The sequence below is a fragment of the Gavialis gangeticus genome, unplaced genomic scaffold (genome assembly GCF_001723915.1).
Source record: "Gavialis gangeticus isolate Ggan-Ray unplaced genomic scaffold, GavGan_comp1, whole genome shotgun sequence".
Lineage (NCBI taxonomy): Eukaryota > Metazoa > Chordata > Crocodylia > Gavialidae > Gavialis > Gavialis gangeticus.
In genome coordinates this window covers 23,285,547-23,311,998 of record NW_017728993.1, presented here as the reverse complement: position 1 = coordinate 23,311,998, position 26,452 = coordinate 23,285,547, and the positions used below count along the sequence as shown (strand labels likewise).

The 26,452-nt window shown below is 47.6% G+C and overlaps 1 protein-coding gene across 1 annotated transcript in view; it reads left to right on the top strand.

Annotated features, from left to right (window-relative positions):
• Positions 1 to 20,361, top strand: part of LOC109286685 (cytochrome P450 4B1-like) — a 28,133-nt gene extending 7,772 nt beyond the window's left edge. The window contains exons 2-12 of the mRNA XM_019501354.1: positions 665 to 809; positions 2,528 to 2,572; positions 4,424 to 4,551; positions 8,085 to 8,209; positions 10,745 to 10,896; positions 11,700 to 11,806; positions 12,293 to 12,483; positions 12,810 to 12,943; positions 13,435 to 13,499; positions 15,919 to 16,001; positions 20,064 to 20,361. Coding sequence (XP_019356899.1) covers positions 665 to 809; positions 2,528 to 2,572; positions 4,424 to 4,551; positions 8,085 to 8,209; positions 10,745 to 10,896; positions 11,700 to 11,806; positions 12,293 to 12,483; positions 12,810 to 12,943; positions 13,435 to 13,499; positions 15,919 to 16,001; positions 20,064 to 20,232 — 1,344 coding nt within the window. The 3' untranslated portion in view covers positions 20,233 to 20,361. The remainder of the gene's footprint in view (positions 1 to 664; positions 810 to 2,527; positions 2,573 to 4,423; positions 4,552 to 8,084; positions 8,210 to 10,744; positions 10,897 to 11,699; positions 11,807 to 12,292; positions 12,484 to 12,809; positions 12,944 to 13,434; positions 13,500 to 15,918; positions 16,002 to 20,063) is intronic.
• The last annotated feature ends 6,091 nt before the right edge of the window (positions 20,362 to 26,452 follow it).

The window sequence follows — 26,452 nt, the reverse complement described above, 5'->3', positions numbered from 1 at the left end:
TCGGGAGGGGCTCTGGGGTGGGTTAGGGGGGCTTTTTCCTCCCCTCTCACAAAGATCCTTCCAAATTCTACTCCTATCCTCCAGCGTGTTCATAGGCCTTCCCAGTTTTGTGTCATCTGCAAATCCTCTTGATAAATATTCAGGACTGAAACAGGGTTTTCTTAAAAGACAGGTGTCCAAACTAAGAGGTATAAATGGCTACATTTTGTGTAGTTTAGGCACAAAAGAGGGATGTGTAATATACACCAGGCATTCGGTTATGCAATCATATGTAAAGTCATTTTCCTGTTAGACCCGTTTGGTGACAAATCATTATTTTACGCAGTGTTTAATAACAACCAACCCACCCAGCCCCACCCAGCCCACACGGAAACATGTGCCTGACTTGCAGTAGAACCTGCTGAGCCTGGATCAGCCTTGGCAGCCATCTTTTGACCCACAGACAAAGCAATCATGGAAGATAATCATCCTCGACTGTGATGAACGACAACCATTATCTGCTGGGAGAGCAAGTAAATTCTGAGGAACCATGCACTCTTTGTAATGGTCATGTCCTAAAAATGTTGCCCTTCAGTTGACCGTAGAAAGGTTACCTTGAGCTTGTTGGGACAGTTGTTAACAGCTATTATAATTTTCTTCTCTCCCTTCCCCTCCACTCTTGCAGTTTAAAAAAGAAGAGCAGACATTGGACACGGTGGAGGCCTGGAACCTAAAGTACCCTGATGCTTTCCCTCTGTGGTTTGGAAGCTTCGTAGCATACTTGAGCGTCAGCCATCCTGAATATGCTAAGATTTTATTGACAAGAGCAGGTAAGGGATGGCATAGCTGACTTCTGTATGACATGATTGCGAAGTAAAAACACTAAGCATAAGTTTCCAGGCAGTTATCTATTCACAGCAAAGCGATACTGTACAGCTGTATTATTCCAAAGAAATCCTTGGCCCTTATACCCTCCTGTATGCAACAGTTGGCTAGTCACAAGGTTGTCCACAGCCATAGGCTGCTACCAGCTTTGAAGTTCTGCTGGATGGTTTAAGACCATGAAACAGCTTGCTGGCTTTAAAAGCTGGATACCAGTTTTTCATTTTTTCCCCCCAGTACCTTGGTTGCGAAGCAAAACTTTGAGGTGCTTCAGGAAACTTACAGTGATAAAGCCCACTGAAATCGTTTGCCCTCACTTACGATAGCCATAGAGTAATACTGTATCTTCTCACATACAGCATGCCTCAAATAAATTATACACCTTGTTTTTGAAAGGCAGAATGAAGAAATGAGCTTCTTCCAGAGTTATGGTTGCACAGAGCTGGGACAGAACTTAACCTTCAGCTGACTTACTCTCCCTTTTCTGCTCAACTGAAGCTGAATTCCTGACTGCTGGTGAAAACTGGTCTCCATGGGTGGGTCTATGAGCACTTTTACATGTGCTCTGGGGGTGGGGAGCAGCACTTTAGACTGTGGCTCTTGGAGCTACTCTAATTAATTGAAGTGCTACCACGTTTCCTGTATCAGCATCCCTGCACTTAAAAATGGTGGTGGGGTGCCTGAACGAAAGCTTGTTTGATGCACTCTAGCAGACTCAGTTAACTGTCTGCTCTGACGTGCTGGTACTCCAGTGCAAAAGAAGCTTGCCAAGAAGAATTTTTCCAACTATTTGAGTTGGTCTAATAAAAGATACCAGATTTACCCAAAGAACCTTATCTGCCTAAGAAAAGTTAACTTGATTAATGAACCATCAAGACCTTTATAAAGGAGATGATCAGGTCCTGTCCCCCTGCTCTTAGCCAGGAAAGACTGCTGGGGGGAAGGGGGTTGGACCTGATGATCTCATGAGGCCCCTTCCAGCCCCTAACTTCTATGAATATTGGGGTGCATGTATTTAGCAAGGAAGGGGACTTTCCTGCCCAGATGTGCAAGCACTTTGGGTCCATTCCTGCTCTACGGTGCAGCAGCTGTGGATTACTGTTGTTCAGGCACTGGAGGGAGTTAATTGACATAATGGCGCATTGTTCTTCACTCTACAGGTGTTCACGATCCTTTCCTTTATAAAGGTCTCGATGTTTCATTAATCAAGTTAACATTTCTTAGGGCACTTTTGCCATCTGCGAGCTACTCCCCATCCCTCTGGCACAGCCTCTTTAGCTCTTTACAAAATCATAGGGTGCCTATATAGGAGAGGCTGATTTTTGAGGGAAAAGGTGTGTATTGTTTGTGAGAAAATAAAGTCTATCTAACACGCCCAGGTAGAAATGTGGAGACAGCTGATGCATTTTAGGACTGAATAGCTTTCACTGTTCCTATTTAGATATAGACTAACAGTTTCCTCTGTTATTCCGGCCTGGCATCTTTCATGCAGGAACTTCCCAACGGTGCTGAACTGCCAGGTAGTCTTGATTCACAAAGTAGAAATGCCACTGATTCCACTTCACTCCAAAGATTGCATCAAATAATTATTCTTGGAAGTGCAAACCAGTAGAACAGCATTAATAAAGTACTGCTTCCTTCTCTCTTTCTCAACTGACTTTTACAGATCCCAAGGATAATATGAGTTATAAGCACTTAATTCCATGGATCGGTACGTATATTTGCCATCTTGTTCATATTCTCCATCAGAAATGTTTCTGAGGTTTGTCAAGAAAAATAGATAGCATATAAATAGCCAATATGGCAATGTCTATTCCATGATGTACAGAGGGGGCCATAAGCTTTCTGAAATCACCATATTAGCTGTGTGTATCAAGAAAAATTAGAGTAGATGAGGTTCATTGCACATCTGCAGAAGGGGATATGCTGCTAGCTCATATGGGTAAGCAATTCTATTACATACTTTTAATCCAGGTAGGGCTGGCAATTGGAGAGGCTTTATGCTTCACTGCACAGCAAAAGCCAACAATTTAGCTGCTTGTCTGAATTTCTTAAGTCTAGAAATCTGGCTATGAATTTTGCAAGAACAAGCGTCTTACCGAGTTGGAAGCTAGGTCTAATCAGGAGCTCCGTTGTTTCTGCACATCCACTTCAAGGAACGGATGCATTCAGAGAAGCCTGAACCTGAGCAGCTGCTAAAAGCTAGTTTAACTCTTGGAGTGAAATTACAGGTTGCAATTAGCTCTCATTAAGGGTGCTTAAAACAATCTTGAAAGTGCTTAAAACTTGAAAGACTGTTTGTTCAGGCTCATTAACTGATGCCCTTTGGGTATCTTAAAGTTACACCACTTCACTAGAGGATTATCAATCATCGATTGGCATTAGCTAGCTAGTTGCAAGCAAACTTCTGAGCAGTCCGCTGACATAAAGCAACCAATTTGGAGTCCTCCAGCATCCCAGGATGCTCTGTTCCCTACCTTTCCCTGCTCCAAAGACACACTTTCTACCCTCCTGAACTCTGCGGCAGCTGAGGATCCCCAAGAGTGAACCATGGAGGACTGGGGGGGGCTCCTTAGCAACCCCCCTACCCCAGACAGCCTGCATGGCATGCAGGAGGGAACTGCAGGCAGGCTCCACATCCCCCACTTGCAGCCCCACCACCAGACATTTGCCAACCCCTCCTGCTGAATCCTCCTCGCAGCCTATTCTGGCCTCCCCCAGCCTCAAGCCAAATGGGGCTAGCTTGGGTTCGGGTAGAGCCCCGCAGAACTTAGCCCTCTCCCACCCCCCAGGATTTATTGAAGTAAGAGTCTAGGGCAGTGGTTTTCAATCTGCCCTAGGGTCTGCAGACTATGCCTAAGGGGTCTGCAAAAGATGACTGTAATCAATCAAAAGTATATGAATACCTATGCTTACAATTCAAAGGGGTCTACACCTCCATGCAACATTTTTTAGAGATCCAAAAATGAAAAAAGGGTTAAAACCACTGGTCTAGAGTCTTTTTTTTTTTTTCTCTCTCATTTAACTTCAGTCCAGTAAAAATGCTTCTAAATAACTAACCTTTACATGATGCCTATATCTTTCCAACTCCTGACATGCTTCTGCCCCTCTTACTTCCTCCCCTGAGCAGGGACAGCCCAGGCATTGGGGCTCAGACATGCCCCTACTCGCCAGCCCTCTAATGGCAAGTCTAAGCAGTGCATGGGAGAGGGTATTAATTCTTCATGTGGCATTGATCCTTAGCTCATGATAATAACCTTCTCACCAACCAACATTGCTTACTGTTAGCACTTGCAAATTTGAACATGTAATCTCAGCCTTACTAGCCAGAGGATTTTACTTGAGGTTAGGAGTGAAGGTTCAGAAAGGTTCTCATTTCTTTTACATGCAAGCCATGTATCCACAGTAAAGCCATCACCTGGAGCATATACCTCTCTAATCATGGTGAAATTTGATACGGAGAACAATCTGGTTACTGTAGATCAAAGCTTTACCTATACCACTCAAAAACCCTCTGACTGTCATCTTGAAGATCTGAATTTAATTGCTTGTGTTTCCCCAGGGAAAGGATTACTGGTCTTACATGGTCCAAAGTGGTACCAGCATCGTAAACTTCTGACACCAGGGTTTCATTACGATCTGTTGAAACCTTATGTGCTGTTGGTTGCAGACTCTACTAAAGTGATGCTGGTAGGAATTATCCTGGGTATCCCGTATGTTAATATCCTATACTTGTTTCTGATGAGTTCAAGACAAAGTATTAGTCCGTAATATTCTTGCCGGACTCATGTTAGAAGCCAACTGGAGAAATGAGGGCTTGATAAAATTGCTACAAAGTGGACAGATAATTGGCTCAATAAATGCAATCAAAGGGTAATTGTAACTGGATCAAGAGCAGAATGGTAGCCAGTTTCAAGTGGGGTTCTACAGGGGTTTGTCCTGGGTCGATGCTATTTAACATATTCATTAATGATTTGGATGCTGGCATACAGAGCTTCCTGAGCAAATTTGCAAATGAAACAAAACTGAGATAGACTGTAAACACTTTGGAGGATGGGAGTAGAGTTCAGAGGGGTCTTGACAGGTTGGAAAGCTGGGATAGGGACTCCAGGATGGAGGTCAACACAGACCACTGTAAGGTGCTTCCCCCAGGGAAGAATAACCAGAAGCCTAAATACAGAATGGGAGATAACTGGCTGGGTGGCAGCATTATTGGGGCTTCTAGGGTTTTGGTGGCTCATGATTCAACATGAATAGGATACAGTTGTAAAAAAAAAAAAAAAGCAAAAGTAATTTTGGGCTGCATCAGTTGGAGCATTAGGTGCAAGACAGGAGGTGATAATACCACTTAGCCTGGTGCTGTTTATTCCTCACCTGCAGTTTTGTATGTAGTTCTGGTCTCCACATTTTAAGAAGGATGCAAAGACATTAACAACAGTCCAGAGAAGGGTGATGAAATGATAAATGGCTTGGAAGCTGTATGAGGAAGGGTTCAGAGAACTAGGCATGTTTCACCTGCAGAAAAAGCAATGAAGGTTCAATTCCTGCTCTACGGGAGCGTGATAGTCTTCACGTCTCAAAGACTTCTGTAAAGAGGAGGGAGAATAATTGTTCTCCCTCGCTGCAGAGGGTATAACAAGAAGCAATGACTACAAGTTGCAGCAAAGTAGATTTAGAGTAGATACCAGGGGGGAAAAAAAAAAGCTTTGCTACTGTGATAATGATGAGGCACTGGATGACATACTAGGGATCGGATGAAGGACCTTCACCACTGAAAGCATGTGTACATCTGGAGTTGAGGAGCTGTCCTCTAGATGGGAGCTGTCACAGATCTACATCATCTGCGAGTTAGGGCTACAGGGGCCATGTAACATACTTTGACTGGAAAGCTTTATTTCCTTAATGTGGACTTTGATTGGAGTAGTAGAAGAAATCTCATGGTGTTTGGGAACAAAAACAGCCTCTGGAGCTGCTGTATTTACAAAAAGAAAAGTTAGACACACCAACACTTATAAAGCTATTATTCCACTCCTCATAGGTTTAAAACCCCAAATGCTCACCAACTTTTCACTCTTATTTAACAATCGCTTACTGCCGTGCTGTGGGATATTGCAGCAAGAGAGAGAACTGATGGCAGCTTTTCAGTCTGGAGGGCAAAAATCTCCTGTGCCTTCATGGGGCTGAACAGGGGTTGAATCCAAAACCCTGCCCTCCTATGCAGCCCTAGATGCAGGGGTCGGGAGCGGATGAGGAGCAATTCTCTAGGTCAGTGGTTTTCAACCTGTGGTCCACAGATCCCTGGGGGTCCTTAGTCAATGTCTAAGGGATCCACAAAAGATGACTAGGATCAGTCACAAGTATGTGAATACCCACACTTACAATTCGAAGAGGTCTGCACCTCCATTCAAAATTTTAGGGGTCTGCAAATGAAAAAAAGGTTGAAAACCATTGCTCTAGGGTTTCCTCATCCTTGCTTGAGCAAACAAGTAGGGCATGGGAAGAGAACAGATTGGTGTGCAAATAGTCATGGCTCTTGTTTTATAGACACTTTTATGGACAAGGCTTCTACTTCACTCGGGGAAGCATTGGATCATGCGCCTCCAAGCTGGGGAAGCACTGCTAGCAGCCTGCCTGGGGGGGGTCCCGTGCCCCATCCACTGTCCCCTTCACCTTCTCCAGCTGCCAGCACACCCAGCCCCCCTCCTGACACCTTGCTGTTCTGCCCCAGGGGCAAACCAACTTATTCCTGGACAACCCCAGGTCTCCTGCTGGCCGCAGGAGCCTGTCGAAGGCAGAAGTGGTGAGGGGCCTGATCCTTTCTGTTGTGGAGCCTCCCCGCCTGCCCTGGGGCTGGGAGGCAGCAAGCTGCTAGTGGGCTGAGAAGCCCCTGAGCTGCAGGGGAGGGGCTGGTCCTTTCCTTTAGCTGGGCAGGTGCTGCCCAAGCTTGCAGGTACACAATCCCACTTCCCCGAAACCTACCCGGGCTTCTAGTACTTTGCACACCATCCCTGACAGCGTCTCCCACCACCAGCACACCCTGCTGTGCTCCTGCCGCCCGCTCCACGCTGCCCCAGGAGCAAGCCAGCCCGTTCCTGGGCAGCCCCAGGTGTCCTGGCAGGCTCTGGCACCTGCTGAAGGCAGAAGCAGCAAGGGGTTTGATCCTTTTTTTTGACAGAGACTGCCTGCCTCTTGTTTGGCTGGGGGGCAAGCTGATGGATGAATGGCTCGTGGCCATGGGAAAGGCTGGCAGGTTCTTATGAAAAAAAAAAAAAGATCGGGCCCCTTGCTGCTTCTGCCTTCAGTAGGCACCTGCAGCCACCCGGACAATGACATATATACAGCGACAGAAAAATAAAACCCTAGGTTTCAATTAAAAACTCAATTTAGCGGGCATAGAGTGAAACCCGAAGGGCTAAACCCTCGTCACGTGTACAAGTGCCCCAAGTTGGACTCCTCCCTTCCTTTTATTCCATACTGGCATCTCTCGTGTTTAATGCAGCTAATGAATTCCCCCATTTTTTTGTTGCCTAGAATAAGCAAATAGTTAAAGATGTCACCGATGTATATTTAAAATGCAAGGTCAATGCAGAATCTGCAGAGATATGCATTTCTGCACCAGAGCAGGTTCAGGGATTTTTGCTTAGCTCAAACAGTCTTTGCCTTCACATGGTCCTTTATTTTCCCAGGCACATTTGCCTCTCGGGAACATCCCCAGCACAAATCAACAGTCAATATCCTAATGTAACATAGTCTGTTCAGGGATCACTCATAGTGCTGAGTCTTCTCTAGACCTTGAGAAGGTGCCTCTGGCTTCCTGCTGCTCACTCCACTCTACAGTCTTCCTCCTCACGTGGTCTTTGATTCAGGGTCTGGGAAGAGACCAGGGGTTGGGGATAGCAGCACTATATTGTGGACCCGAAAGTCCCTGGCCCAGTGTTGCAGCCACTGGCCTAGCAACCCTCTCCCTCTTTGTCTGCTTGTCTCCTCTCCCCAGGAGCTTTTAGCTTCCTGTGGGCCGGCTAATTATCCTTTGCAGCTGGTCCACTTCTCCTAGGCAGCCTGCAATCAGTGCTTATGCCTACAGCTGGGCTGCCAACCTGCTGTTGTCCCAGCTGGGCTGTAGTCCCTGCCAACCTGCAGGCTCCTACAGCCAGGAGTTTGCAGGCTGCTGGAAGCCAACCTGCCACATGCACTCTCTCACCTCTGTCTCTATCTGGCATTAGGATAAATGGGAACAACTGATCACAGAGGACAAGTCAATGGAGCTCTTTGAAGACATCAGTTTGATGACTCTAGACAGCATCATGAAATGTGCCTTCAGTTACCAGAGCAACTGTCAGATGGACAGGTGTGTACTTTGCAGTTGGGTGCCGTATCTGTTTTTCTCCCCACCGAGGCAGAGAGGAAAGATGATTTTTGTGGTCAAAGCCCTGGACTAAGATCTGGCTTCAGTTCCCAGCTCTGCCGCAGACTCCCCGTATATTTTGGAATAAGATGTTTCATCTCACTGAGCCTCAGTTTAATTTGTAAAAGGCAGATAATGCAACCCTTTCCCCTCCTTTAGTTTCCCCTATCCATTCAGGCTGTGTGTTCCCTTAGGCAGGGACACGTATATACTCTGGATATGTATAATGCCTTGCTCTGGTCTTGAATAAGGATTCCTGCAGCTATTATACTTTAAACAATAACAATCCACTCATCCTCCAAAGGGATCTAGCTGAACATCGGGAGTCTTTATATTTTTACCCATCCATTCTGTTCTTGGTCACCGTCTTTTGCTTTCAGATCCTCATTCCCTGCCCCATGTCATATTATTTTACTATAATTATATTACTTACTATCCTATAACTGAACACACCTCAGAGATGTTACATCTGGGTAGAAACAGACATTGCTTGATGTCGCATTTATGTAGTTGTACCAATTTTTACAGCAGCACGGTGAGCAAATAGATGGACCCACCCTTTGTCATGCCACACAGAGACGAATCAGTGTCTCGACAAGAAGCAGTAATAAATTCTGCTGCTTTGCTGCTGGAGACATCATTAGTTTTGTGGTGGGAGAGTGCGGGCAGCCACGGCTGTTTGCAGTCTCGAGCCACCCTGGGCTCTGAGATATCTGCCCCTCTCTCTCTGCATAGAGAGGCACCATGGGTAATCTCAGGGCAACCCTTTAGAAATGGAGAACTTGTGTGTTCCTTGTTTATGGAGACCTGCTCCAGGGGTACGTCTCCAAAAGTGGGGAAAACCCACACAGGTCCCCGCATGCAGACCAAGGATCTGGGGAAGCTCCAGCACCTTTCTTTCCATGCCAGGACCCACTTACCCAGACCCCAGCTTTCTCCGCTTACCCAGACTGGCCCCCAGACATCCCAGGGGCAGGCCTGGCTAAGTGGGGAAACCACTGGCGAGTGACCCTGTGGTCTGTCACCAGCTGGCTCTGCACTTCCCATTTGGGGGGGCTGCCTCAGCCAAAAGAGGGGCAGACCTCAAAGTCAGCTGTCACTGCCTCCTCTTTATCCCCATCACTGCTGCTAGTTGGGTCCAAACCCCTTCTAGCCTCTGCCCTACAACCTGCAAGGCTCCTCCTAGTTCAGCTAACAGTTACACTTGTGTCCTTACTGGGTCTTGAACTCCAAACCTTCAGCTCTGCAGATAAATGAGTCTACTAGGCCTTGAAACCAGCGCTCCTAACCCACAGTGGACTAACTGCAGCAAAAACTTTTGTCAGCTCCCTGCTATGCAACATTTGCCCTTATAGCTGCACCCGTGCCACCACTGATTGGTAACATCAGCTAGGGCTGTGTGAAATTTCACTGGCTGTTTCAATTCGACACTGTTTTGACTTGTTTTGAGCTTGAAACAGTGAAATTAAATTGAAACAAAGGTCTTCGAAACAGCCTCGAAACAAAATGAGGCTAGTTGAAACTTTTCAAAAGTTTCGAAACATTTCGAGTTTCGAAGCAGCCAGCAGCGAGGTGGTGGCAGACAAGGGAGAACCAGGACTCTGCTCCCAGCAGCAGCCAGGAGCGCAGCCCTAGCTCTCTCTGTCTTCCACCGCCGGGTTGCGGGAAGCTGATCACAGTGCAGGGGAAGGGGACTGAGCCTGGGCTCAGTTCTCCTCCCAAGTGCTGCGATTGGGCTGGGGAAAGGAACCGAGCCTGATGGCTCAGTTCCCCTCCCCAGCCCTAGGATTGGGCTGGGGATGGAAAGTCAGCCCAGCTGGGCTGAGATCCCAACCCTAGCCTGACCATCATGGGAGGTCCTTATTAGCAGCATGCAGCCCTCAGAAGGGGCAGGTCAGCAACTTGCCCTTCATCCCTTCTGGCTCTAAAAGTCCATGTCTTAAAGGGACCTCGCCCTGCCATCCTGTCCCATGTCCTGCCCTCGGTAATAGTGGTGCAACTCCCTGTTATGCTTACCCAGACCCACCCCTAGGATCTCTGGGGGTGCGTTTGGGGAGCTGGGGAAACCCCAACTTTCCTTGTTTACCCAAATGGGTACACAGAGATTCATTTGGGTAATCAGGGAAGTCTGGGCAGGCACTCTCAGGGCTGGAGGGGCCCCGATCCTGCCTGGGAACACCTGGGGTTTGCAGGACCAGGTCCCTCAAGAGCTGGGACCACATGTGGCCACGTGTCCCACAGCATCACCAGGTAGGACAAAGGGGTGAGGTGTGTCTGCTGTTTCCCATGGTACATGGAGGCACAGCTGATCTGCTTCATCTGGTGATTTTTTTTAGCCTCTGAGACCAGTGCGCCGCTTCATAGACAGGTACTAAGTGTCGGTGATGTTGACTGTCGCACTCGCCAGACAGGTACAAGGAGCATCACAGCTTACAGTATATCATTTCATGAAGGCAACTCCATTCTGTTTTCTCCCAGGCACAATTCCTACACCCGAGCTGTCTACGAACTCACCTATTTGGTGCATCACAGACTCCAAATCATCCCGTATCACAGCGATTTCATCTATTGGCTCAGTCCTCAAGGCTACCAGTTCAGGAAGGCCTGCCAGATTGCACACCTCCACACAGGTATTGCTCTGCAGCTCGCACACCTCCACACAGGTATTTCTCTGCACCCTAGCTTGTGTTGTTGGGAATGTTTGGTGCACTGCATGCGGATGCTGGAGGAGCGTGTTCTATGGAGGGAACAAGCATTGTCCGACCACCAGCTGTCTCACCTGACCAACATTAAAGGTTCATATGAGTTTAGCAGCCCACAGAGCTAGTGTGGGGAAGACTCCAGCCTGGTTCAGGAAGGACTCCACTGAGGCTTGAGGGAGTAGCTCCAACAGCATGGCCCAAACACTCCTTGGCCTTGAGGCTGCACTTCAGATGCAGGCCCAGGTGCTTTCCAAAGGTGATAGCATTTCCTGGGACATGAGCACTCAGGAACTGGACTGAGACTCGCATCAGAGTTCACATCAGTTAATGAGTAACCTTCTTCAAATACCAGCTTGCTATGATGGCCTGTGACACCTCTGGCCTGGAGCCAGTGACCTTTCCCCAAAATCGAATTATGCCTGATGGTTTCTGGAGTGCAGTCAATTGGGTCAGTGGGAAGAAAAAAAAACAATGAGCAGGGCCTTTGTAGCAGATGTAGTAAGTTGGGCCATGGTGGAAGGAAGTCCCTACTCCTGGCATGATGCTTTTCTGCCAAACTTTTACTGAGGCAATAGAGGGTGAAGGCCAGAGGGAGTCCCTCTAGGATCTGGGACAGTGTGAACACTATCATACACATGTCAGAAGAGCCTCACAATTTGGAAAGCATTTAGGAACTGCTATGCTTCACCAGCTGTGGCTGTAAGCTGTATTTTACTTGCCATCTAACACAGAAAAGGTGATCCGGGAGCGGAGGGAATCACTCAAGGATGAGCAAGAAGTTGAAAAAATCCAGACGAGGCATCACTTGGACTTTCTGGACATTCTTCTCCAGGCCAAAGTGAGTATCGCGGGGATTTGTGTGCACCAAACACAACCAGGTGGAGGGCTTGTTCCCTGGTGAGGCACGAATGAAATCTGGGGAATCCTGAGGGCAGGCGGCCCAGTGGTTGAATAATGGGACAATTCTGCCTGAAATGGGGCCTTTTGGCTGAGCATGACATAAAAGGACAAGGGGAAGAGGAGCGGGGCTTTCCCATTCGAGACTGGATTGAAGGAAACCTCAATAAATATGCTGCGGGGAGCAGTCTGGCAATCGTTCTCTTCTCCCCAGCACGTACAGGATGGGAAGGACGTCCTGCCCCTTTCTAATGCGGCGGCCTTGGGGGCTATAATGAGCAGAGCAACTTGGGATTCTTACTTGAATTGGTTAGTCCAAGGCTCAACGATTGCCCCATTTATCACAGCTTTTGCCCAGCAGCATGACTGCATGTAGCATCCGTTCGTGGGTGAATTTCTGCCACTGACAGTATCCCTGGCTTGTTAGGATGAAAATGGAGCTGGATTATCTGATGAGGACATACGAGCCGAGGTGGACACGTTCATGTTTGAGGGTCATGATACCACAGCCAGCGGGATCTCCTGGCTCTTTTACTGCCTGGCCCTGCACCCTGAGCACCAGCAGAGGTGTAGGGAAGAGGTCCAGGCAGTTCTGGGAGACCGGGATACAGTTGAGTGGTGAGATCTCATATTTTTTTTTATTCGATTCCTCCCCATTGACATCATTACTGCATGCCTAATATATCCATGAGAGTGATACTCAAAAAGCCAGGGCCTAATTTTCAAAGGGGCTGAGAATACACAGCTCTCACCGACTTCACTCAATGTAGGGCAGGCTACGCTCTTCTGAAATCCAGGCTTTCATTATTTAGCTGGATAATTTGCCTTTCTGGGCAATGCAACCTGTGGCCTTCAAGTTCAGCCTGGGCAGGTCTAGGGAAAAGTATTGAGGGAAGGCATATTGAATACTTAAGGTGCCTGGTCCTGCTTTTGATTCCTTCTAGGGACGACCTCAGTAAGTTGATTTACTGCACCATGTGCATTAAGGAGAGCCTGCGTCTTTACCCTCCGGTCCCCGGGGTAGCCCGGCAGCTCAGCAAACCCATCACATTTTACGACGGACGGACTTTACCCGAAGGTCTGGACACCCTGTTTCCTCTGATCCTTAATGGCGGGGTCCTGCTCCCAGCTGCACTGGCCCAACTCCCATTGACTGCAGCGAGAGCTGCATCTGAACAATGGAGAGACGAATTTGTTTCCAAAATTTGTCTACAAATATGAACTAGAAGGCTGCAGGTCCCATAGCCTGGTTGTTGGGCGCTGTAGAGGACCAGTAGTACTAAACAGACTGAACTAAAAACCTGGAGTGAAGCAGCAACTCCGTTGTGTGTCCAGGGGTAGAGTGCAGGTTGTAAAGCAAGAGATTGGGAGCAGCTCGGTGTAATGCTGTTTCTCATTGAAGTCAGTGGCAGAACTTCTGTTGACTTCAGTAGACGATTCATCCATAGACAATTTCATCCATAGACTTTAAGGCCTGTGTTTCTAGACAGACTCCCTATATAAGGCAGGGTACAGAAGATCATCAGTTCCTGCATGGGTGAACTTGTCTCCTCTTTGTTTGCTTTGCAGGCTTTTTGGTAGCCATAAGCATCTATCTCATTCACAGAAATCCCAGCGTATGGAAAGATCCACTGGTATGGTTTCTTTTAACCTTACACTCATCTCTGATTTGCAAGCAGTGTGTTCCCAAACCCTTCCTGAATATTCCCAGAGCTAAGAAAGCACCATCAGTGGCTGAATAGAAGCCTTTATTTACAGACGTCCGTTGTCCCGTGACTTTTCCGTGTTGGCCTTCCATGGCTCGGAAGGGTGCACCGATGTGGGATCCATGCTCCATGACACAAGAACACCTCAGGCCTAGGACATTTTAATTGTGGCTGTGTCAACCTCTGGCTGTCTCCCATGGACAAGGCAGGTCATCCATGGCTTAATTGAAATCAGTAGGTATCTTTCGACTGATTTCAACGAGCTTTGAGATAATCTCTTGGCTAGTGATGAAGGACACAGCATTGAAAGCATCAAAGGGATTTCAGAGCTCTATCTACCTTCTCTGTGATGATTAGGTACTGTAGGAAAAAGCCTATACTCCGGTTAAATAGCGATACTAGTTATCTGTAGTCTCTTTTCTGTGAGACCCTCCTAATAACAATATAAATAATACTAGAGCTCTATGCCATCTAAAACAGGAGATACCCGACTTGAAAAATGGAGGCCGTCTTGGTGTATTTTTAGCTTATCCAAATATAATAGGACCTCATGAGATACTATTACCTTACTTATCTCGTAAGACATTCAAGGGCTTGTTTGTCTCACATCCTCAGATAAAATGTTTCAGTGATGTGCAAGACATTATTATTATGACATGCTGTAGGGGCATGTCCATTAAGGGATGACGCACTTGAGTTTAACAAAGAAAACACCACCAGATACTAATAGAGCCAAGCTTCTTTAACTGCTTTATTTTGTGCCATAAACCAGTTTGAAATCTCGGGCAAGCAAATCTTTCTGGAAAACTCTCTCACACTGTGCTGATGTCTGAGATCAGTGGCTTAGCTGTAAAATCCATTGATGCCAATATGGGGCTATAATTTACAAAGGAAGAAGATTAAAGGCAGGTGCCAAACCAAGCAATGGCTTAGATTTTCAGAAGTGGCTACTGATTTTGAGTGCTTCCAAGTTTAGGAGTATCCTACTGGAAACACCGTAAAAAGACCTGACTTTTAAAGAGGGTCGAAGCAGTCACAGCACTCAGGCAACCCCCCACTTCCAGAAACACCAGTATAGACCTACTAGGGGAAAATTTGCTCAGTTAACTGACTCTAACAAATATATTAAGACATAGAGCAAACTTTCTTCCTTCTTGCAACAGCCTCCTGCCACAAAAAAACCAACCACAAATCTAGCAATGATGCAGCGTCCTTTAAAGAGCGTGGACAGGTCTCACGTGACAAAAACCCCACATGTATGAGAACGTCTAGCAGCGCCATTTAGTTATTCTGGCCCTAGCAGTATGAACAGAGGCCTGGATATTGTGGGGTGATCATTTTTATTGGACCAACTGTATCGTTTGGAGAGATCTCAGGCACAGGGTATCCCTATCTCAACTAGATGGTTAGTCCAATAAAAGAGGTCACCCCTAAAAAATCCTTGTCTCTTGAGTATATTCTAGGTCATCACAGCTACATCAGTCTAACAACACAGGTTCCTGGTAAGAGATGGTTTGATAAAGAGTGTAATACTGGGTCAGTCCTCAACTGCAGTAAAGTCTTGCACTTCTATGAAGCCACTGGAGCAATGCCAGTGTCTGCTAGTTGATCTGCCCTAGTACATTGGCTGAGCGGTGTTGCAGTCATGATTCTTCCATTTAGAGGTGTGTGAAAGTCAATATATTCATTTGGAGAAATACTGTTGAACTCCCCTCCCCCTTTCTTTTTTGATCATAATTTTCATTTCAGAACTATGTTAGGGTCACTTGGTGGGTATTCGGGTCCTTCTCAAAACAGACATAGACCTTTAGACCAGAAAGAACCATTTTCATCCTATAGTGCGACCTCCTGCATAATATATTAGAAAACCTGCCAAGCTATTCCAGTGTTACTTCAGTCATTCTTTTTGGGCTGTGCCAAACCTTGGGGGTTTTCAAGACCTGGGTAGACCAAGCGTTGTCTGGGATGATGTAGTTGGGGCTGGTCCTGCTTGGAGCAGGGGGCTGGACTAGATGTGACCTCCTGAGCTCCCTTCCCACCCTCGTTTTCTATGATTCTGTGATTTTCAAAAGGCAAGCAATCTTGATTTCAAAACCCAACCTTGACTCCCCCAAGGTCAGTTTTTCCAAGAGTTAAATTACCATCGCTATTAAAAATTGGTGCCTTTTGTCTAGTCTTGATTTGTTTAACTTCAACCGGCATCCCCTGAAATCCCGTCAGTTGTCTCAGAAGCAAAAATTTGAGGAGCCAAAATGACTCGTCAGGTCTGAAAATCCTGGCCAGTCGCTCTGTAATGTCAATGACCACTAGGTTCTGGTTTTTCTTATTATGAACCCTTTCGTTCTAGGTGTTTGATCCGTCAAGGTTTTCTTCAGAGGAAATCTCCAGTAGACATCCTTATGCCTTCCTGCCTTTTGCTGCTGGATCAAGGTAAAGTTAACCTTATAAAATTAAGAAAGAAGAAAAAAACTCCAATAAAATCCCTTTTCCCTGAATATACCTACATACAATTAGAACAGGGGTGTCAAAGATATGTCTGGGTGCAGCCCATGGGGGCTTGTGGAGGGGCCAGAAATTCAAGGGCAGGGCAAAGGGGAGGTGTGGAGCAAGGTGTTTACAATCTTAATAGTTCCTATTCATTTGATATTAACAGTGGATTAAAGGTAGGACCCAGAAGCTCCCAAACTAGGTTCATGTGGCTGCTGCCCTAAAACAGTGTACAAACACATAGCAAGAAGCACCCGAGCACTTATAATATCAGTAGGCAAAAGAGGAAGAAAATCTTATCCTCATTGTACAGATGGGCACAAGGAATTTAAATGATTTGCTTCAGGTCTTATATGGAGTCTGCTGTGTCTCTGATGCAGAAGTCTGTATGCTCTAACCTCCTCCTCCTTTGTGATCCCATCCCATCATCCCATCTCCTCTGACCCATTGCTCACTGTTCTCCTTCACCTCTGACAACTCTGCCTTTTACCCTGATATGGTGGTCTCTCCCATCTTAAAAAAACCCTCCAGCTCTTTAAGTACTGCCCCATCTCTCCTCCATCTTTGCTCTATGAATCCTATAGGTCTAGCTAATGAGAAGAGCCAAGAGGAAGAAGATGGAGGCTCTTTCTAATAGTTACCATATATGCTTCCATTTAAGTGTTGAGAAATGCACCTCCAGCAAGTTTGCAGGTGACCACAAGCTGTGGGGAGTAGTAGATATGCTGGAGGGTAGGGTTAGGATTCAGAGAGACCTTGACAAATTGGAGGAGTAGACCAAAAGAAATCTCATGAAGTTCAGTAAGGACAAGTGCAAAGTCCTGCACTTAAGATATAACAATCCCATGTACAGGTACAGGTTGGGAACTGATTGGTATGGCAGCAGAGTTGGAGAAAAGGACCTGGGGGTGACAGGACAATAAGCTGAATATGATCCAGCATTGGCCCATGTTGCCAAGAAGGCAAATGGCATCCTGGGCTGCGTTGGTACGAGTGTTGCCAGCACATCAAAGGAAGTGTTTATCTCCCTCTGTTAGCACTGGTGAGGCCACATCTGGAGTCCTGTGTCCAGTTTTGGCCCCCTACTACAGAAAGAATGTGGACACATTGGAGAGAGTCCAGTGGAGGGCAATGAAAATGGTTGTGGGGCTGGGGGACAGGACTGGTGAGGCGAGGTTGAGGGAACTGGGCTGATTTAGTCTGGAGAAGAGAAGGCTCAGGGGCATTGAATAGCAGCCTTCACCTCCCTGAAGAGGACGGAGCTGGACTGTTCTCAGTGGGGGCAGATGACAGAACAAGGAACAATGGGCTCCAGTTGAAACAAGGGAAGTTTAGGTTGGATATTAGGAAAAACGTCATCACTAGGAAGGTGGTAAAACACTGGTACAGGCTACCCAGACAGGTTGTGGACTCTTTATCCTTGCAAGTTTTTAACACCCAGGTAGACAAAGCCTTGGCTGGGATGGTGTAGTTGGGGCTGGTCCTGCTTGGAGCAGGGGGTTGGACTAGATGTGACCTCTTGCAGCCCCTTCCCACCCTAACTTTCTATAATTCTGTGATTCTATGAAATGCTGCCAGAGCTAGTAGTTTTAGGGCACATCCCCGCAGCCCAAAGCAGTACCATACTCAGCACTGACACAACTTCCAGTTTGGGAACTAGCCTCTGTGGAGTGAGTGCATAGCTTTTCCTTGCAAGTGCCAGACATACCTTTAAAGATTCTAGCTCTCTCTCAGGCTGACCACAAAAATCAATGTGAATCAGAAAGGGGTAGGCGTGGACAACCAGAATGAGCACCACCCAAACACAGGAGGTCTGGCTTGCTAGGAGAATGAAGTTATTTCTCCTTTGTTCCTGAAACTGAAGAGGAAAGCTGATCTAATGTCTACCTGGGGAGACTTGCTGGCAATAAGGGTGCAAACACATGCCACGTTTCTACTGATGGTACTTGTATTCGTGTGCAAACCAATGTGTGTTATAGAGCGGACAGATCACTCGCTCTGGAGGTAGCTCCCTGCAATTCATCTCCTCACCACTAGGTGGGGCAGAAGATCTAGTAACCTGTTTGCATTGATCAAACAGCTGCTCCAGGACAAAACTGACTAGCCCTGTGTGCACATACTATTAATTTACTAACCATCGTTAGTCCTAAGTATCCGAAGAATAGCTTTATTCCAAAATGGAGTAACTTTCCACATTACGGGGCTGTACATCATGTGTCTGCTCCACATTTATGCTGATATCAAGGTGTTTGTGTGTCCTGTATCCATACCTTATATTATACCACTATAGTTACATTGATATAATTCCATTTTAAGCACCCTTGTTCTTAAACCAGTCCCGAAGGAATAAGCCATACCAGAAGACAACACTCTTACTCTGAAATAAGAGCATCCATACAGGTACTGGTGTAAGACAGGAAGGATTTGGGTTTGTGCTTCCAAAAAAAAAAAGGGAAAAAGCAAAAAGAAATAATAATGCCATGGGCCACATCTACACGAGACACTGCCTGCACAGTTGTTACTGCACTGTCATTTAGTACTTGCATAACCAAGTACTAAATGACTGCACAGTAACGAATGTTACTACGCAATAGCATCCTGGCATGGCTTCTGGGTGATGCCGATTGTGTAGTAGCTCATTACTATTGCACAGTAGCACCATGTCATGGTTCATGCCTTGCAACACTGTTGTGCAATACTAACAAGCTACTGCACAGTAGTAATGAGTTCCTGTGCAGTAAGCATCTCGTGTCAATGTGGCTATGGAGCTGTAAGCATACAAACCAGGCTGGTCAAGCGTCTCTCTCCAGGTTGTGGATGAAGTAGACACCTTGCTTTCTCAGGTGGCATATTGCCAGCAGCTTCAAGCCTTACAGAGGTACCAAAGCTGCTTGATAAACCTTATGGCAAAGAATCAGTGTCACTGCTCCAATGTCTTGAATGGAGTGACACTTAACATTTACAATATGAAGAGAACTCCTTTCATTTTAACCACTATATATGACATGCTTAGATTGCATAAATGTAGAGATATATACATTTTAATGGCCAAAGGAAATGTCACAGCCTAAAGAACCTCACTCACAGCATCAACCCCTTAGTTTCTAAGCTATACTATATCAGGAGGCATAATCTGATGGTCCTAGAAGAGGGCACCAACTGATGAGATGCAAGGAAATCACCCTCATTCTCTAATCAGTTTGAGGAAAAAAAATTAGTAAATGGGTGTGTCTAGCACTCAGAAAACACCTGTGAAGGTAAGGGTGCAGAATGGGTGCGTCTACATGAGACACATTAATGCGCATTAGCCTTATTTAATGAACATTATGGGTGCATGTTGACACATGTGTGCCCTTAATGCGCATTTAAAATGGCAAAATTAGAGTAATCGTGCCTAAACTTGACACCTGCAAATGCAGGTATTAAATATAGACATGATTAGTCAAAGCACATTAACACACGTGTAGATGCAACCTGGCACTAACTTTAGTGGCAGGTCTGCCCAGCCACTAGGGGTACATGGCAGGGCTGCAGGGACTTGGCATTAACTTTAATGCCAAGTCCCTGTACGTGTAGACACCTGTAAAAAATAACATAATGCACATTAGCTTAATGCAAATTAAATTTAGTTGCGAGGATGAGAAGCCAAACACTGATCAGAAATGGGACAGAGGGATAAAAAAAAAATTACTGGAGACTCTGGAACTTTCTAGAGTGGCTTCAGAGGGCACATGTGAGCTAGAGAAAGTGGGTTAATTCTGGAAATGGGTTCAATATCTTCACACAGGCACTGCATGAGTCTCCTTTACCGGAACCATTTGGTAGCATGGTAATTGTGTTTGGCAGAGTATCAAAGCAAAGTGCAATCAAAGGTTCTCCTCAGGCTATAAACTCTTGAAGAAGGCAAGTTTTCCAACTCTTGAAGAAGGCAAGTTTTCCAATGCATACAATTGGTGCCAGGAGAGATTCTAAATCCTCATCATGCATCTCTCTCTCTCTTCCCAGGAACTGCATTGGGCAGCAGTTTGCCATGAATGAGCTGAAAGTAGCACTGGCCCTGACCCTGCAGCGCTATGAATTCTCACCAGATCCAGAAAATCCTCCCATTAAAGTACCTCGGATCACCCTTCGTTCCAAGAATGGGATTCACCTATACTTGAAGAAAGTCCTGTGATGCTGAAACAGCACTGATTTCAATGAAGGAAGGGATTGAACCAAAGGGATAATGTGTTATCAGTTTATCAGACTAAGAGGGAGCGTCTACATGTGCATTTAAACGTGATTAAATTTAATGTACATTAAGCTAATGTGCATTAAGTGATTTTTTTGCAGGTGTCTGCATGTGCAGAGGCTTGGCACTGAAGGTAATGCCAAGTCCCTGCAGCCCTGCCATGTGCCCCAGTGGCTGGGCAGACCTGACACTAAAGTTAGTGCCGGGTTGCATCTACATGTGCGTTAATGCATTTGCAAGTATCAAATTTAGGCACGATTAGCATAATTTCGCCATTTTTAATGCACATTAAGGGTGCGCACGTGTAGACACGCACCCGTAATGTGTGTTAAATTAGGCTAATGTGCATTAACATGTCTCCTGTAGCATCTTGGCCCAAGGACATAGACTTCCCTTCTGCCACCAGTGGAAGGGCCCATGTGTCATACCTTGCTGGTTTGATAGGAGGATTGGATCTTATTATACCATGTACATCTACTCTGCATAGGAAATGCACCCTTCTCCCAACACTGACCCTTCCTCTGGTTTTCTGCACCAGGAGTCCACTCCAGTGCCCCACATGTCTTCCTGTTGACTGCAGTGGGCACAAGAATGAACTGCAGGTTTCAGCTTCTCATATCCCAGCCAGTTTCTCACCTTGCAATGCTCTCTTTCCTCACATCTCCATTCTCATGGGCTCATCCTGTCCTCCTGTGCCTTTCCCCTCATCACCCTACTGCACCCTTCTTCCACCCTCCAGGCCTTTTGCATTGCCTGGCCCATGCTTCCTTCTCTTTCAAAGCCCTGCTTACACTGTATTTCTTATGTGAGGACTTCGAGAACAGCTCAACATCTCTCTTTCTTTCCCTCTCTCTCAATTTTTTAAAAGCCTTGATTACAGTTGGGCTGTTGACCTATGGTCAAGTCACAGGGCACTGCCTTAGGTGATTTTCTGGGTTAATTAAAATAATGACTAAATAAAAGTAGCCTTGTTTTTTTCTCATTTAAGCTAATGGCTAAGCATAGCAGAAATGCTAGAGAAGACACATACACATAAACCTCAAGTCACCCTGGCAGATCCTCAGTTAGAGTAAATTAGCATAACTCTAATTGTTTTGCAACGTAAGGTGACTGAAGTCCAATTGCAACATATACAAGTTCCTTGCCTAGCCTGAAATGGCATCCTTGTGGACACATGAACAAGCAGCTGGCACCTGTCAGTCATCCTGTCGGCTCTCACCCATCTCCTGTTCTGTCCCTTGACTGCCCCCCAGGCAAAGTAAGAGCTCGCTAACAAAGTCTGAGCTCTCAGCCCAAAGTCAAAACACGGAAGGTGAACGATTTGTGAGAAGAAGCATGGTTTTGACCTTGGCATGGTTTTGGGCGGGGGAGAAACACCTGCTCATGAGGTCAAGGTGACTCTGGACAGTGGGGGTGGCTCAGAGGGTACATGGATGTGTGTTCCAAGGTCTCTCTGTGTCACCCCCTCTCTGCCCCAGCAGCGTCACCCCTGCTGTCCCCTGTCCCCAGAGCAGACTCTGCATGTCTGCAAAGCCCCCATGGAAGGGACTCGCGTCTGGGATACAGTTAATCACTTGTCACAGCAGTCAGAGTGCCACTGCCCCCCCATGCCCATGTTTCCCTTTGGGGGGCTGCTGCATCCTCTTACTTCTCTAGGGTGGCACCACTGGAGCAGAACCCCATGCCCAGGGCTTTGCAACCAGCCATGCTTAGTTTCCACCCTCCCTGAGCCCTGAGGCCCCTGGGTCGGGCGCCACACCCTGCCCTGGCCCGTCTGCCCCGGGTGCTGTCAGGGGGCAGCGCACGAGTTGCAGGGAAGTGGCACAAACACCACGGATCCCAGCAGGAGACAGTGAGCAGGTCACAGCACCGAGCTTGCACGCTGCTATGAGCTGCGCGCCCAGACGTGCATCTCATCCGATACCCGACAAACGAGATTAAACTGCAACTCTCCCAGCTGTAGTAACGCCACCTTTATTTTGGTACCCAAAAGGGCAGGCCCGCTGAAGCAGGACCTCAACAAATTAGTTGAGAACTCATTGCTGCTACCTTTAGCCAAAGGTGAAAGATTTATATAAACTGAAGAAAAGCCAAAGCCTGCTCCCTGCCCCGGGGAGATGCGGCCCACTCTTAGCCAAGACATAGTGAGGCCTCTTCCCCCAAATACTAACCACCGCCCTCTGCCATGACCTGATTCTCCCTCACATCTCTCCCCTGCGATTTTCAGGGGAGGCTGCCTACCTGCGTAATTCATAAGTCTGGGGGAGAAGTCTGGAGAAGGGCCAATTCTGCAAGATTTTCTGAGATTTAACTTGAAGGAAGCAGGAGGAATGGGGCATGGGAGGTGCAGAGTGGAGCTGGTGGGTTTGGGGGTGGTGGTTGAGCAGGGCTGGTCTGGGTCTTTGGTTTGCTCATTCCCCAACTTCTGAAAGACCAAAACAGCCCATGAGCCCTGAGGTGCATGTAACCCCTCCACCCCGTCCCCCTCGGCCCTGCAAAAGGACCAGTCCCAGAGACACTCTGGAGTAGTGATAGGCATTTACCATAAAGAGCTGGAACAGATGCTCTCCTATCACTTTCTGCACATGCTTCTCCGCAACGGGAAATGTCTGGACAAAATGCTGCAACAGAAGAGCCATGGTAAGTGAATGTATGGGGGAGATGGGCCATCGTCTGGCTCCACTCAAAGCCAGTCCCTTCACAGCGTGACAACGCACCCCAGGACAAGAGGAACAAGGGGCTTTCGGAGCTATCTTTTACTGGATCACCCATAACTGTCGGGTAATTCGTTCATGATTCGTAGACAGATGTGGGAGTGGGGAAGGACAGACTCTTGCCGACGCACCAACGGCACGGAAGACAGCGGCTTTGTTACATATCTGAATCGGGGTCCTTTTGGCATCTCTGCTGCAGAGCGAGAGCAAGGTCTCCTGCCTTGCTGGGCAAGCAGTGGCCCCGCTCCCTGCCAGCCCTGGGAAAGCTTTGGCCGTTCCAGCTGCTCCCGCTGCAAAGGACATCCCCCCCATTACAGACCCTTCCCGCACAGGAGATGCTCACTCACCATCAGAGTGATGCTGGCCTGTCGCTGGCAGATGGCATGATCCTGGTTTCCCAGGGCACACATGAGGCCATGCACCACTCTCAGCTGGACCAGTTCTTCGGCCAGGTCGGTCAAGCTCTTGGCTAGGACGTTGTGAGGAAGCCAGCCCCAAAGCCCCTCCATGTGGAAGCTTGCTGGGGGGTGGCATGAAAGAGCTGCCTCTAGCAGAGGCTGTGTGGGCACTTGCTGCCCAGGCCTTGTGGCATCTGGCTTTGCATCCCCTCCCATCAGTATGTATCATTCCTTGCTTGTTCCCAAGAGCTCAGCTATCCCCTTGGCTTCCCAGCAATCTGGCCTGGATAATTAAGAATGTGCTACAGCTGGACTCGATGATCTTCTGAGGTCCCTTCCAGCCCTAATGTCTATGAAATCTATGAAATATGCCACTAAGACCTAGCATTGCCTTCCTGTCTGGGGCATCAGGTCTTACAGGCAGCCACGTCACCACCAGTCCCCCAGAAGAGCCCACCTCGGCATCTCAATGTGGTCTGCTGTGCTCCTGTTGTGTGTCACTCTGACGTCTCTTACCTGATGGCCTTTGCTGCACCAGCCTGTTGTCTGTACACCAGCAAAGACTCAGTGAGGTCAAATGTGGCAGGATCTGCACGAGAGAACATTTGATAGAGTGGAAACTATGGCTGGAAGCACAAATCTGCCACTGAGTGTGAGCAGTACTCTGGGGAATGAGACCAGCAGCACCTGGGGCAAGGGGATACGTGGGCTTAAAGCAAGGTGCCTAAAGAAATCTTGATAGGAATGTACTTGAGAACCTCACCCTGATGTATCTATGTGCATCTACACATGCACATTTACTGCACAGTAACCGAAATTACTGCACAGTCTAGGCACGTATCTACATGTGCATGCCCACACTGCGCGGTAAATATGGCAACTTATGCCAGCTTGAGCATAAATTTGAAACCTGCATCATGTTGGTATGAAATCTATGACCAGTTAGTTACTGTGGAGTAACACACATGTAGATGCTTTACCATGCAGTAACACTGGGTGTGGGCTGATTTGGGATTAACTTTACTCCCAAGTCAGTCCACGCACAGTGTTAATGTGTTGTAATGCCTGCATGTGTAGATGCCAGCCTATACCCCCTGTCTGAGCAGTAAATTTTAGCCAGTGTAAATGTATGTGTAGACATGCCCATGGACTCTGTCCGGCACCTCTGTCTGATGAGCAAAAGCAAAAGCAAGACTTGTTTGCAAGGTAACTGGTGCATTTCTCAGTATAAAGGTGGGTGTTATCTGCTACATTGGTAAAATGAAAATGGATATGTCCCAAGCATTCTCTCTCCCAACAACCCACTGGTTCCCCGAGTGAAGGTTTTGGGGTAACACAATGGCTGCTACATGCTGGTCCAGCCCTTGTAGGAGCTGTCTACAGACAGGGAGAACCAAGATCTTCCCTGAGCCACCAAGAGCAGAGGCCCATTCAGACGTCGGGTAGCTCTGCAAGGACAGGGGAAGGAGGGGGCCAGTAGCTTGCCAAGGGCTCAGCCTCAGGCTGAACCTGTCTTAAAGCCTGTGTGTCTGCAGGTCACAGCTGCCCCAGACAGCGGAGCTGAGGGAAGCTGGTGGAGACACAACCAGTCTAACTGGGGACTCTTCAGCCTGATATTTGATTTGCATCAAAACAGGCGTGGGACAGTCATATACATGAGGTTTAAATGGCAATTCACTGCAATAAGCTGGGATGGTCTGGAGCAGGGGATGCTCTGGGGGTACTTAGTGCAGGCAATGACTTTGCCTGTCTGTAGGGTTGAGCTCGGTGTGAGACACGGCACTCAAACCAAATCGAGCCACTTGTCTGTGGGTGCATCTACCTGTGCTATTAATGCTACATTGGCTTACCACACTGTAAAATACTGTGCAGTAACACTTCTCTGGGAGCACGTCTATATGTGCACCCAGATGGGAGCAAATCTGCTCCCAATGGGAGCAACCTGACCCGAGGCTGCTCCTGCCCAGGCCCTCTTCCCCCTGCAGCAGCCAGGGAGAGCTCCAGGCATCCCCAGGGTACTAACCTGGGTACTGGCAGGGGGCACAGGACCTGGTCCTGATGTGCACGGGGTTAGGAGAGCTCTTCCGGCCCCAGCACCAGCTCTCTCCTGGCACCATGCACATCTTGGGGCAGCTGCTGCCAGCCCCCAGCTGGGCAGGGAAGTGGAGAGATCCCTGATTCTGGTGCTGCTTGGTTTCCAGGTCCTGTGGGGAGCCAGAAGCCACGCAGTGCCCAGACAAGGGACATGGGTGTGGGACAGGGGGTGCTCGTACAGCTGTGCCAGGGGTCCCGGAATGACCGCAGCTAATTCCCTCAGCACTTGGGGGTGGAGATCTTCTGGACCAGCTGATCTGAATACATCCAGTCCCTCCAGATGTTCCCTGACTAGTTCCTCACTGAACCGTGGCCTAGGTGTGCCTCCCCTGGGGCCTGAGGAGTTTACCATGCCAGGACAGAGAGCCAAGTAGGTAGGCTGAGACAGAGAAGAAACAAAAGCATTTTTAATGGAACAAATCGGTAAGGTCCTATTTGTCTACCAGAAAAAGTCAGTATTTAAAATAGGCTCAAAAGCAGTGAGAGGCAAGGGCTGGGGTCTAGGAGATGAGTTTAGTGCATATCTAAGGGCCTTATTGACAGTATGCAGAGACAACCATTCTGACATGCTCTGGATTTAGATATATGCTTGAGGTATGAAGTTTGGGTGCCAGCACCACTTCTCTTGGAAGTTGGTTTCAGATCCTAGCTGCCCTGACTGTGAAGTCGCGCCTCCTGACGTCTAGTCTGAATCTCCCCTCTGCCAGCTTGTGACCATTATTTCTGGTCACTCCTGGCAGTGCTCGGGGGAACAGGGACTCCCCCAATGCCTGCTGGTCCCCTCTGACTAATTTGTAACAGGCCGCTAGATCCCCCTCAGCCTTCTCTTGTGGAGGCTGAACAGGTTCAGATCCCGTAGTCTTTCCTCATAGGGCCTGCCCTGCTGCCCCCTGATTATGTGAGTGGCCTCCTCTGGACCCTCTCCATGTTGTCCACATCCCTCCTGAAATGTGGCGC